The sequence below is a fragment of the Erythrolamprus reginae genome, chromosome 2, assembly GCF_031021105.1.
Source record: "Erythrolamprus reginae isolate rEryReg1 chromosome 2, rEryReg1.hap1, whole genome shotgun sequence".
Taxonomy (NCBI): Eukaryota; Metazoa; Chordata; class Lepidosauria; order Squamata; family Dipsadidae; genus Erythrolamprus; species Erythrolamprus reginae.
The window spans coordinates 212,895,203-212,908,862 of NC_091951.1; the positions used below are offsets into that span (position 1 = coordinate 212,895,203).

Consider the following 13,660-nt stretch of genomic DNA (forward strand, 5'->3'; position numbering starts at 1 on the left):
TGCAAACAAACGCCCAACGTGTCCGAAAGCCAGAGACTTTGGCAAGCGGTCTCTCCGACAAGAACCGGAGCTCGTCGGAGAGACCTCTAGCCAAAGTCTCTGGCTTTCGGACACGTTGGGCGTTTGTTTGCATCTCGTGATTGACCAGGTGAAATAAAAGATCTAAAAATCCCTTGTCTCCCCAACCCAGATTGAATACGGGTTGGGGAGACAAGGGATTTTTAGATCTTTTATTTCACCCGGTCAATCACGAGATGCAAACAAACGCCCAACGTGTCCGAAAGCCAGAGACTTTGGCTAGAGGTCTCTCCGACGAGCTCCGGTTCTTGTCGGAGAGACCGCTTGCCAAAGTCTCTGGCTTTCGGACACGTTGGGCGTTTGTTTGCATCTCGTGATTGACCGGGTGAAATAAAAGATCTAAAAATCCCTTGTCTCCCCAACCCGTATTCAATCTGGGTTGGGGAGACAAGGGATTTTTAGATCTTTTATTTCACCTGGTCAATCACGAGATGCAAACAAACGCCCAACGTGTCCGAAAGCCAGAGACTTTGGCTAGAGGTCTCTCCGACGAGCTCCGGTTCTTGTCGGAGAGACCGCTTGCCAAAGTCTCTGGCTTTCGGACACGTTGGGCGTTTGTTTGCATCTCGTGATTGACCGGGTGAAATAAAAGATCTAAAAATCCCTTGTCTCCCCAACCCGTATTCAATCTGGGTTGGGGAGACAAGGGATTTTTAGATCTTTTATTTCACCTGGTCAATCACGAGATGCAAACAAACGCCCAACGTGTCCGAAAGCCAGAGACTTTGGCTAGAGGTCTCTCCGACGAGCTCCGGTTCTCGTCGGAGAGACCTCTAGCCAAAGTCTCTGGCTTTCGGACACGTTGGGCGTTTGTTTGCATCTCGTGATTGACCGGGTGAAATAAAAGATCTAAAAATCCCTTGTCTCCCCAAGCCAGATTGAATACGGGTTGGGGAGACAAGGGATTTTTAGATCTTTTATTTCACCCGGTCAATCACGAGATGCAAACAAACGCCCAACGTGTCCGAAAGCCAGAGACTTTGGCAAGCGGTCTCTCCGACAAGAACCGGAGCTCGTCGGAGAGACCTCTAGCCAAAGTCTCTGGCTTTCGGACACGTTGGGCGTTTGTTTGCATCTCGTGATTGACCAGGTGAAATAAAAGATCTAAAAATCCCTTGTCTCCCCAACCCAGATTGAATACGGGTTGGGGAGACAAGGGATTTTTAGATCTTTTATTTCACCCGGTCAATCACGAGATGCAAACAAACGCCCAACGTGTCCGAAAGCCAGAGACTTTGGCTAGAGGTCTCTCCGACGAGCTCCGGTTCTTGTCGGAGAGACCGCTTGCCAAAGTCTCTGGCTTTCGGACACGTTGGGCGTTTGTTTGCATCTCGTGATTGACCGGGTGAAATAAAAGATCTAAAAATCCCTTGTCTCCCCAACCCAGATTGAATACGGGTTGGGGAGACAAGGGATTTTTAGATCTTTTATTTCACCCGGTCAATCACGAGATGCAAACAAACGCCCAACGCGTCCATCCTTCCAGAGGCGGCACGGTCTGCCTACTCGGGAGAGGCCACCGGGCAAAGATGCAGCCGGTCGCCTCTCGGCCACAAGCGGGGCGCTGCCTGCTGCTTCCCTTGCCTCGGCTTCCCCCACCTGCTCCTGCGGCGGCAGCGGGGCAGAGGCCCTGCCGGGACTCGCCCGGGCTCTCGCGGCCAAACAGGCGCGTGGCTCGCCTTCCTTTCCCACCCACGGCCCGGCATCGCCCGTGCGCCGCTGCCTTCGCGCCCGGCCTGCTTCTCGCCCAGCCGCCGGCGCTGACCATGCTGGGGACCCGGCGCGACCGGCTGCTCATTCTGCTGCTTCTCGGGGCGCTGCTCAGCGCCGATTTCTACTTCCACCTCTGGCCCCAAATGAGGCGGCGCCTCGGTCCGGCCACGGAGACGGCTGAGCCCCGCTGCTCCTGCCCCGCCTAAGAAGCCGCCGTCGCCGCCGGTCCAAAGCTCCGGACTCGGCCGCCCGCCAACCTGAGCAGCCAGGCCCCCCCACTCCAAGCTGAGGAGGCTATTCGCGCACCCGCTCTACAGCACCCCCGAGAGACCGGCCGAGAAGCTGCTCAACGGGCAGGAGGCGCTGCGTTACTACCGGCGGAAAATAGCCCGCTGGAACAGGTGCGTGGGCCCGGACGTGGGGGGAAACGCGGCTCGGGCGCATAAGACCCGCGTTGGAAAAACCTGCTTGTCGCTGCGATGCCTTGCGGGGGCGGGGGTGAGGGAAGAGCATGGGTGTTTTAAAAGGTCGCAGCCGGCCTGGGGGGCTTGCCAGCACCCCCCCGCACCCGGGTGCGGGGGGTGCTGGCAAGCCCCCCAGGCCGGCTGCGACCTTTTAAAACAGCCGGAAAGCCGTTTTTTGGGGGTTTTTTTTTTGGTTGCACGGATTAATTGACTTTACATTGTTTCCTATGGGAAACAATGTTTCGTCTTACGAACCTTTCGTCTTACGAACCTCCTCCTTGCACCAATTAAGTTCGTATCATGAGGTATTACTGTAATAGAAAATATATATAAGATTAAAAATACGAGAGTTAGACAGATGAGAAGGAAAATATTACATAAATGGTACTATACACCAGTACAAATTGCACACTTCCAGGGGAAAGAGAAGGGTAAATGTTGGCATGGGTGCCAGGAAAAGGGAATTTTTATGCATATGCTCTGGGAGTGTGCAGAAATTCAGAAATTCTGGAATGTAGTGCAGAATGAAATTAATAAAATGTTAAACATTAACTGGATAATTACAAAAGAAATAGCAATTTTAATTAAATACAGGGAACTAGGAGAATTCAAGGAAATTAAAGCCGCAGCATTGGAAAGTGCCCAAGCGGTGATGGTATTAGGTTGGAAAGACTCTACAAAATGGACATTACAAAATTGGTACTGGTACATGGTGGACCACATACATTTCGAAATCATGGAAATAAGATTAGACATTTTCGATGAGAACAAATTGGAGAAGTTGATGGTGCGATGGAATAAGGTAAAAGATTATATGTTAAGTAGAATCTGTGATGTAAATATGAAAAATAAATTGCAATCACTCTTTTAGTAATACTTGATGCAAGATAGAGCCAAGGAATAATAGATAAACAATTAAATTTTTTGAATCCTCTTGTATGGGTGGTGGGGGTGATGGGGTGTGTGTTGTTGTTAGGTGATGGGCACATGCACTGTGCACTGTTATATGTTTGTTTTATGTAAACTTTTAAAAATCAATAAAAACTTTATTTAAAAAAAAGTTACTGTGGATTTACCAAAAAAAAAAAAAACTTATCAGGAAAGACTTAATGAACTCAATCTGTATAGTCTGGAGGACAGAAGGGAAAGGGGGAACAGGATTGAAACATTTAAATATGTTAAAGGGTTAAATAAGATTCAGGAGGGAAGTGTTTTTTTAATAGGAAAGTGAACATAAAAACAAGGGGGCACAATCTGAGGTTAGTTACGGGAAAGATCAGAAGCAACATGAGAAAATATTATTTTACTGAAAAAGTAGTAGATGCTTGAAATCTTAGATGCTTCCAGCAGACATGGTTGGTAAATCCAACTGAATTTAAACATGCCTGGGATAAACATATATCCATCCTAAGATAAAGTACAAGAAATAGTATAAGGATAGACAGGGCCGCCATCAGGAATTTTGGGGCCCCATACAGCCTAAGTGTCTGCCCCCCCCCGCCATTTTAAAACTACTTTATTTTGCGACATACCAATTATGTATTAAATTTACCTTTCAAAAAAAATTTTAAACCCTGCCACTACAACAAGGTACACTTGTTTGACAGATTAATAATATGTTAATAACGCAGAAAATATATTCAAGTGACATCAACATATTACATGCATATAAATAAATAACCAGAACATAAATACACCAAATTAACAAAATATTATTAATTTTGCCATCAACAATATTAAAAGCAGCAATAAGATGGCACAAAGGATAAAGACAAAATACTCCTGCATCATACTAGAAAAATATTGGTTTTCACAATAATACCAATAAATAACAGGTAACCAGAAGATAAATTATACACAATAATGTTTAAAACTATAGTAAACTCCACCATAGGTGTAAAAAGCACAGTGCAAGAAAAAAGAAGAGAAAGAGGAGGGAAGAGCAAAAAACCCTTCCCTCTTCTTCTCATTAACCTCTCCACCTATCTCCTTATAACATTTTCCAAAGTTTGCAAAATTTTAAAATTACAGTACTTTATAAAAAAGAACATACCCTCATGTATCATCAAATCCATATTATGAAGCAAATATGCAAAAAATCCAAGATTTTTTCTCATATATGTACCTGCTATTGAGTTTCATAACTTAATATACTTAAGCTTTTAAATGTGTAATGTATAATGTCTCTTAACAAATAGCATGTTCATGGCTCTAAGAGCAACACCTTTTTTTTCTCTTTATTCTTTCTTCTTCTTTTCCTATGATGTTATCATATCTATTAAACATACAGTGAGATATTACTTTGTTTGCATTTAATATAATTTAGAATGTGAAATTTAAAATAACAAACTCCTGCTTCAGATCTTCTCTGTACAAGTCTCAAAATATGATGTAGTTTGTTTTTTTGAAGTCTTTAGTAGCTGTACCCAGCTTCTCCTTTGCATATTCAAATCTTCCCATTTCCCACAATGCTTGCTTCTGGAATCCAGGATGGTGTTTGCTTCCCAAATCTAAAATGGCGAGATGGCTCCAAAACACATGTCAACTCCAAAGCAACACATCTTTTCCTCACACTTAGAAGGGGACAATTTTGAAAAAAATCTAACACCGTAACCAAAATGTATACCAAATTGGCTCTGATCCAAACTTCATGTTTAGCAGCTATGAAGCTCTTTAGGCAGAATAGAGAAAAATTAGGCATTTTTGCTGATCTGTTCCCTTTGCCTGGTCTCGATTGTAACAACTTTGTAACTGAATTCAATTAGTTTCCTTAGCACTCTGACGCAGAAGTTACTGGTCCTCTTCAATCGCCGGGCCCTCCTCATTTTTCAATTTGCCTGAGCCCCTGACGTCAGTCCTGGTAATACTGCCCTATCGGCGGCCCTGAGGATAGACTAGATGGACCATGAGGTCTTTTTCTGCTGTCAATCTTCTATGTTTCCATGTTTTTATGGAGGCTAATACATATGAAGAACAATTGCAGGAATTGTGTATGGTTAGTCTAATGCATGGGTATCAAAATCAAGGCCCATGGGTCGGATCCGGCCTGCAATTCTGGTTAGATCCAGTCCACAGGGAAATGTAAGGGGCCATCCGACATTGCTTCGACCCCATCTATGCACATCATTTTGACCTGGTCTTCCTGCGTTGATTCAACCTGATCTACCCAATGTGAACAGGAAACATTGGGCCAACATGGCTTCAGACCAGTCTACCAAATGCAAAGAGAAAACATCAGGCCAGCATGGCTTCAGCCATGTCTATCCAATGCAAAGAGGAAACATCGAGCCAGTGTGGTTTATTGGTTTGAACTAATTATTTCAAATAACTTCACAGCTGGCACATTAGCCTAAACTGATAAACAGCATTCCTTGCACTACTGTCAACCAGGGATAGTCAGTTGTTTAGATCAAAAGTTGCTTTAGAGATGGTATTGGCTCCTTAAAATTGCAAATTTTCCTGGGCTCATGAAGCCACCATGTTATCTCAGGAAATTATGCCTTTCAATTAAGTGGATGCCAATAGCATCTCACATATAACATAGAATCCAAAGCAAGAAAAATAGGAAACATGCAGAATCTATTACTTCTGCAATTTGGAGAAATATGTTGCATTTAAGTATGCATTTAAGTATGAAATGGTTCTCTTAATATACTCAGCTAAATTTAGAAACTTTCCTATAAAAGGGGTTAAGCAAGAGAAATCTTTCAAATTTTCTACCTGATTTAGTATAGAGCAGTGGTCTCCAACCTTTGTGGTTGGCAGCCCAACTGGAGAGAGAAGAACTGGGCTGCATGAATGGTTGGTTGATGCACATATGCAAGTAGCAGGCCGGTGCAAGTTGAACTGCATGTGCTCCTGCCAGCCAAATTCCAAACAGGACACGGCCTGGTAGTAGAATATGATCCAGGGATTGGGGACCCTGGTGTAAAGACATTGTCAGGAAAATCTAATTTAAAAAATAATCTAAGAAAAATAATCTAGGATACCTGGAATTGTCTTAGTTTTTTTTCATACTTTCGCTGAACAATCAGAAACAAAATCCAGAAATGATCAGAAACCATATGTGTTTATATATGTAGATGTACATATGCATACGTATATATGACAAAAAATATTCCATAGCAGCATCTCATGCATGTATTAATGAACTTCTTGATTTTTTATAATTGGACTTTTTTGAGCCAACTGATCCATTAAAATCTTTCTGATAGCAAAAACTCACAACTCACCAGTTCAAGGCCTTTCCCTTCAGGCTCTTGGGAAAAACATTCCTAAGTATCTCTCTCTCAACCAAATGATAAGGATATAGAATATCCAAAGGAAACTCTACAAACACAGGGCCTGTAAAGATTAACAAAGGTTTAATGGAAGATAAAATGTTAAAAGAAAAATCTGTAGTTAAATGAATAACCATATCTTATTGACACTATTATATCTTATGTCTTATATAGTCACTTGACCATGAGGTAGGTGGTAAACAATCCATTTTACTATTTCAACATACTAAAAAAATTAGTTTCCATGAGATCATTCAATGAGCATTCATTCCTATTATCTTAAACAATTTACCAGCTGTTACATACTGTTGTAAAAATTATGACTGATTGAATATTTGATTTTTTCCTTTTAATTGTTAAGAAATTCTGTTATTAATATAGAAAATGCAATATTACTATCTTCTGTAAAACAAGATGCACGCACCCCTTCCGCACACTTAATAAAGCTATTAAAAAGTCAAACAATAATACATACTTCAATTTCTTCAGTACTTAAAACCTTTTGATCATTGGACCAGATAATTGCACATCCAATCTTTATTATTTGTTACCAAGCAAACAAGATATTTATAATCACATTGTTTTTTTCATATTACCATGTTTTCCTGAAAATGAGAACTGGTCTTTCTTTTTGCTCCTAAAGATCAATTGGGGGTTATTTTGGGGGAACTGTGGTATCAGGATGATCAGCGCAGCCAGTTGCCATCCCCTCCCCCATGCACATACAACAAAAGGTGAGCGCATAGGGACCAACAGTGTCCGGCAGCAGACACAGCCCATCAGCCCCTTGGCCAGCACACTCTGAGGATGTGCAACCCATGCAACGAAGCTTGAATCTGAATGCTGTGACTGCCAGGCCAGCCCTCAAAGCAGCACGTAGAGTCAGAGGTGCGGGGGAAAGGCCCAAAATCCAGCCCACCAGATGCGCTGCATGACAAGCAAAGACAGACAGTGGGACACAGTGGGCGGGTAGTTGAGGGACGTTTGTCCCACGTGTGGGGTGGAGCTGGAGGACAATTCTCGAGACTCACCTTGCATACATAGCTTATTATTATTATTAGTAGTAGTAGTAGTATTATTATTAGTAGTATTATTATTATTATTATTTATTAGATTTGTATGCCACCCCTCTCCGCAGACTCGGGGCGGCTCACAGCAGTAATAATACAGTAACCCTAAACAGAGTGGCCGGGCGAGATTCCGCTGATGCAATCAAGGCGGCATGATACGTGCATCTTGCCGCCTTGAGCGCCACTTTGTAAGTCTTAATATGAGCACTTACAAATGTTCAATCGGATTTGGACTTACTCTTCCTCCGTCGCTTCTCTAGACGTCTCTTCTGGTGTTTCAACTCCCGGAGTTCCTTGTTGAACCATGGAGCTCTACGGGGTATAGTGCTGCGGAGAGGTCGCAATGGCGCAATCCGGTCAAGAGCTTCCGCTGCAGCCTTGTTCCAGGCCTCAGCAAGAGACTCTGCCGAACTGTGGACGAGTGCATCAGGAATAACCCCAAGTGCCATCTGAAAGCCCTCTGGGTCTATCAGTCGTCTGGGGCAGAACCACATAGTCAGTTCTGCCTCCCTGCGGGGAAGGATTGGAGCCAGGAAGTCAAGCCGCAATAGAAAATGGTCTGACCATGACAAACGCAATGTTTCTAAGCCCCTTAGTCTCAGACCATTGCTCAATTGCTCAGAGAGGAATACCATGCCGGGTGCATGCTCCCCCTCGTGAGTCGGACCCTGTACTACTTGAGTCAGGTCCATGGCTGTCATAGTGGCCATGAACTCCTGCACTAGCCCAGAGGTTTCACCGAGCGACGGTAGATTAAAGTCCCCCAAGACAATAAGTCTGGGGAACCCCACCGCCAGCCTGGCTACCTCCTTGAGCAGCACAGGCAGGGCTGTTGACACGTAGTTGGGAGGCAGGTACGTGAGAAACAAGCCCACCTGAACCCCTAAGTCCAACTTCACCAGGAGGGACTCGCAACCTGCATTCTCTGGAGCAACGAGTCTACGCAGGCAAAGGCTCTCCCTGGCTATAATAGCCACTCCTCCCCCCCTTCCCTGGGGTCATATTAAGATTTACAAAGATTCTTGAGATTCACCTTGCATACATAGCTCATATTAAGATTTACAAAGTGGTAATCAGGTCGACAAGACGTGCATATAATGTCGGTCTGATTGCGTGTGCAGAATCCTGCCCAGCCGCCCTGTTTAGGGTGACTCGCTCTCTCCTTAATCAGGGGGGGAGTTGAGGAACCCTTGCAGGGTAGTGCTGAGGCATTTAACCATTTTTTTGCAGATAAAATCGCTCAGATCCAGACTGATCTTGACTCCAATTGGAATGCAGAGTCGGCTGACAACGAGTCAGTCAAGGTGAAAGGGGTCCGTCTCAGTCCACCGGTTTGGAGCGAGTTTGACCTGGCAACACCTGATGAAGTGGACAAGGCCATTAGAGCTGTGAGTTCCACCACCTGCCTACTGGACCCATGTCCTTCCTGGCTGGTCTCGGCCAGCAGGGAGGTAACACGGAGCTGAGTACAGGACATTACATATGCTTCTCTGAGGTAGGGGTCCTTCCCGGCTTCCTACAAGAAGGCACTTGTGCACCCCCTCCTCAAGAAGCCTTCCCTGGACCCAGCCAAATTCAATAACTATTGTCCTGTTTCCAATGAGAAGATGGTGTCACTCCAGCTCCAACAGTCTAGGACCTCGACAGTCAGGATTCAGACACGGCTACAGCACGAAAACTGCTTTGGTCACGCTGATGGATGATCTCTGGCGGGCCTGGGACAGGGGTTTATCCTTTGTCCTGGTGCTTCTTGACCTCTCAGCGGTTTTCAATACCATCAATCATGGTATCCTTCTGTGTCGACTGGAGGGGTTGGGAGTGGGAGGCACCGTTTTACGGTGGTTCTACTATCTCTCTGGTCGGTCGCAGTCGATGTTAGCGGGGGGTCAGAGGTCGACTCCTAGGTCCCTACCTTAAGAGGTTCCTCAGGGGTCGATCCTCTACCCCCTGCTGTTTAATATCTACATGAAACCGCTGGGTGAGATCATCCAGGGGCACGGGATGAGTTACCACTAGTACGCTGATGATACTCAGCTGTACATTTCCACCCCGTGTCCACTCAGTGAAGCAGTGGAAGTAATGTGCCGGTGACTGGAGGCCGTCAGGGTGTGGATGGATGTCAACAGGTTCAAGCTCAATCCAGACAAGACAGAGTAGCTGTGGCTACTGCCTCCCAAGGACATGTCCATCTGTCCGTCTATTACCCTGAGGGGGAAGTATTGACCCCGTCAGAGAGGGTCTGCAACTTGGGCGTCCTCCTTGATCCACAGCTGACTTTAGAACACCATCTTTCGGCTGTGGTGGGGGGGGCCTTTGCCCAGGTCCGCCTGGTGCACCAGTTGCGGCCCTATTTGGACAGGGAGTCTTTGCTCACAGTCAGTCATGCCCTTATCACCTCGAGGCTCGACTACTGCAATGCTCTGTACATGGGGCTACCTTTGAAGAGTGTTCGGAAACTTCAAATCATCCAAAATGCAGCCGCGCGAGCAGTTTGGGTCTTCCAAAATATGCCCACATCTCTCCATCACAATGCGGACTGCCTTGGCTGCTGATTGGTTTCTGGACACAATTCAAAGTGCTGGTTATGATCTATAAAACCCTACATGGCATAGGACCAGATTATCTCCGAGACCGCCTTTTGCCGCACAAATCCCAGCATCCAGTTAGGTCCCACAGAGTTGTTATTATTATTATTTATTAGATTTGTATGCCGCCCCTCTCCGAAGACTCGGAGGGGCTCACAACAACAAAACCATACAAATCCAATTGTTAAAAACAATTTTAAACCCTTAATATAAAAAACAACCATACATCCCATACAAACCATATGTAAAGCAAACGGCCCGGGGGAATCAATTTCCCCATGCCTGATGGCAGAGGTGGGTTTTAAGGAGTTTGCGAAAGGCAAGGAGGGTGGGGGCAATCCTAATCTCCAGGGAGAGTTGGTTCCAGAGGATCGGGGCCTCCATAGAGAAGGCTCTTCCCCTGGGTCCCGCCAGACGACATTGTTTCATCGATGGGACCCGGAGAAGGCCAACTCTGTGGGACCTAACTGGTCGCTGGGATTCCTGCGGCAGAAGGCAGTCCTGGAGATATTCTCGTCCTATGCCAGAGTTGGTCTCCTCAGGGTCGCCAGACAATGCCGGCTGGCGGGGCACAGGGGAAGAGCTTTCTCTGTGGGAGCCCCGGTCCTCTGGAATCAACTCCCCCTGGAGATTTGCATTGCCCCCACCCTCCTTGCCTTCTGTAAGAATTTGAAAACACATTTATGTCGCCAGGCTTGGGGTCATTAGACCCCCGTCTCTGCCCACTGTATGTATTTGGTGTGATGTTATGTATGTGTTTCTTTGATTTTAAATGTTTAATTTTTAAGAATTTTTTAAATTAATTATTCTATTAATTGGCCTAGAAATGTTTTATTTACTGTATTTTTACTAAAATGTTGTAAGCCGCCCTGTGTCCACGGAGAGGGGCATCATATAAATCCAATTAATAAAAATAATAATAAATAATAAAAAATATAGTGACATGCATGTGTGTGCCTTTCAGTGGAGAAAGTTGACTAGTCCGATCACCAGGGAAGCAGTCTGGAAGGAATGTTGGATCCATTTCCTGGATTCTTAACAGGGTTACAATATCAGCCCTGACAATCCTGGGCTTCATCATCTTCTAGCCCAGGAAAGCCCGCAGGCCGCCCCGGAAAGACCCACAGCACTCTCAGTTGGAACTCACCTACCATCCCTTGCATGGAAGAAGGTGGTGAAACATAAAGAAGAGCCACCCTTCCTTTGGAAAAGATCTGCTCATCCTCATGCACGTGCACATTTTGTTTGTTGTATCCAGACTCTGCCTAACTAAAGGTTGGGGCCATGCTGCTTTCCCTGAGTGTTTGGCTTCTGCTTAGAGTTAGATAAGGGGTTAATGGTATTAAAGGGAGATGGGGGTGGGGGGAAATGTGCACTCTCACTCTCTTTTTAAAATCAATCCTGCAGACTTTTGCCAGCACTGTGCAAACCCCAGCATGGGCAACTGTGCTTTCTCCCTTTCAAATACACTGGGACGTCATCTGACTCTTCTGGCTCTTTCCCGAAAGAAGGGTGGCTTTTCTCTACATTTTGCCGCCTTCCACAGTGCAAAGAATGGCAGGCGAGCTCCACTTTTCTTGGTATAAATTCTAAACTTCTTTCTAGTCATTTTATATACCCATTTCCTTGCCTTTCATTTTTTATTCTGTCTCCTTCACTTCCTTAAAAATCTCAACAGATCAATTTTATTTTTAATTCCTCTTTTATTCTGGAAATTCCAGTGTTTTTGACCTCATCTTTTCCATTTTGTATTTGTGCTTATCTCAATGTGCTCATAGTAAAATCTGTGGTCATCAACCTTTTACATATCCAGGCAATTCTTTTAAAAATATGTTATATCATCACTCAAAATTTGATAATCAGAGTATGTTCACCAACTAATGCAACTTCATTCTTATCATTGCTTAATTCTCCATAGTCTCTTGTTATTTCCTCCCTCTGCACATCCATTATTATAATATTTCCATCTTCAAATATCTCATTTGATCCTATCATGTCCTGTAGTTTTCTATAAGCTTCAATTGTGAGCTCCTTAGTAGTTTGCAAAAATCCACTCATCAATCCTCTCAGCTCTATGAAGTCTCCAGCCAGGTGTTTGCACAATTCTCTTATCTCTTAAATTTCCATTTCCATTTTTCTCACAGTCTCTATCTCAAGATGTTCCAAGCTCTTCTCAACAGCCTAGTTATATTTTGCAAAACAGTTCAAACAAAGTTCAGGCTCACACAAGACTTGTGAACCTTCCTTTCATCTCTTCTTAGTCTCCTTTGCAGACATAATATCAATAATCCAGTTAGTTTCTCTTTTCCAAGGAAAGTGCTGAGACATCAAATTCTCTAAGTAAAAGAAGATTCTCATAACAATAAAGCTTTGACCAGAAGGTGGCTCCACCAATTCGTTCTCAAAAAACATTTAAAAATCATTTAAAACCAAAAAGATTCCATTTTAATTATTTAAGCTCTTAAAGTTCTTTTTGTCCCCTTTAAATCCAATTTCAAAGTCTCAAACCATCCAATTTTTATCCAAATGGGTTTTAGAATCGCTACCTTATTCTCCTTAATTTTCGCAAGTTAGTAAGTTCTAGTTTCAATTTAGCCGCTTACCCCAATTAGTCAGAAAGTTCCTTTATCACAACACAGTTCCTTAACAAAATCTCTCCTCCGGCCAAAGTGCACATCTCAGTCAACAATTCTATCTCTCTGTCTATCTCTCCAGAGATTCATCAGGTTCCATTCCTCTACCATATTGAAAAAGGCTTTGGGAAGTATTTTTGTTTTTGTTTTATTTTGTTTATTGGTCTTATGGTCCAATCCAATATTTGATATTGCATTAAAGTCTCCTATTATACAAATATTTTCATACTTTAATTCATTAATGTTTTTATATAATTTTGTGTAGAATATTTCTTGATTATCATTTGGTGCGTAAATCGCTACCAACAGTATATTTTGATTATTCATCTTTATTTCAACCATTAAAATTCTTCCTTCTTGATCGGAATATATATCTTTAGATTCTACATTCTTCTTAACATACATTGCCATTCCTCTTTTACTCTGATCATTTAGTGAAGCATACAATTCTCCTAGAGATTTATTTTCCAAAAACTTTTTATGATGAATGATTGGTACTGGAGGGGTGATGTGTATGGCATGTCTGACTGGAATTGGATGGGTGACATGTATGATAGGAGTGAATGCATTACTATGAATGATGAGGTCAGCCTGCTTGGTGGTATGGATGCGGGAGGGTTGGGAGAGCCTATCTCTGGGGTGGTAGAGGGCCAGAACATTCCGGTGCTGCTGGGGAGAGGCAGATATGGCAGGAACCGTGGGGCACGCCATCCCCGGGGAATGAGGGAATGCTGCTTGAAAGCGATTCCTTGTTCCGGCCCCGTGAGTTCTACTCGAGGCCCTGGTGATGAGTGTAATCCAGACCCTGGACTCAGGCTGCTGCTGCTCAATGCCAGG

At 44.1% G+C, this 13,660-nt stretch overlaps 1 protein-coding gene across 6 annotated transcripts in view; it reads right to left on the minus strand.

The window, feature by feature from the left end:
• ILVBL (ilvB acetolactate synthase like) overlaps positions 1–13,660 on the minus strand; it is a 299,349-nt gene that overhangs the window by 162,843 nt on the left and 122,846 nt on the right. For all 6 annotated transcript variants that reach the window (XM_070741655.1, XM_070741653.1, XM_070741651.1 and 3 more), the window contains one exon: positions 6,488–6,599. In XM_070741655.1, the coding sequence (XP_070597756.1) occupies positions 6,488–6,599 (112 nt within the window). The remainder of the gene's footprint in view (positions 1–6,487; positions 6,600–13,660) is intronic.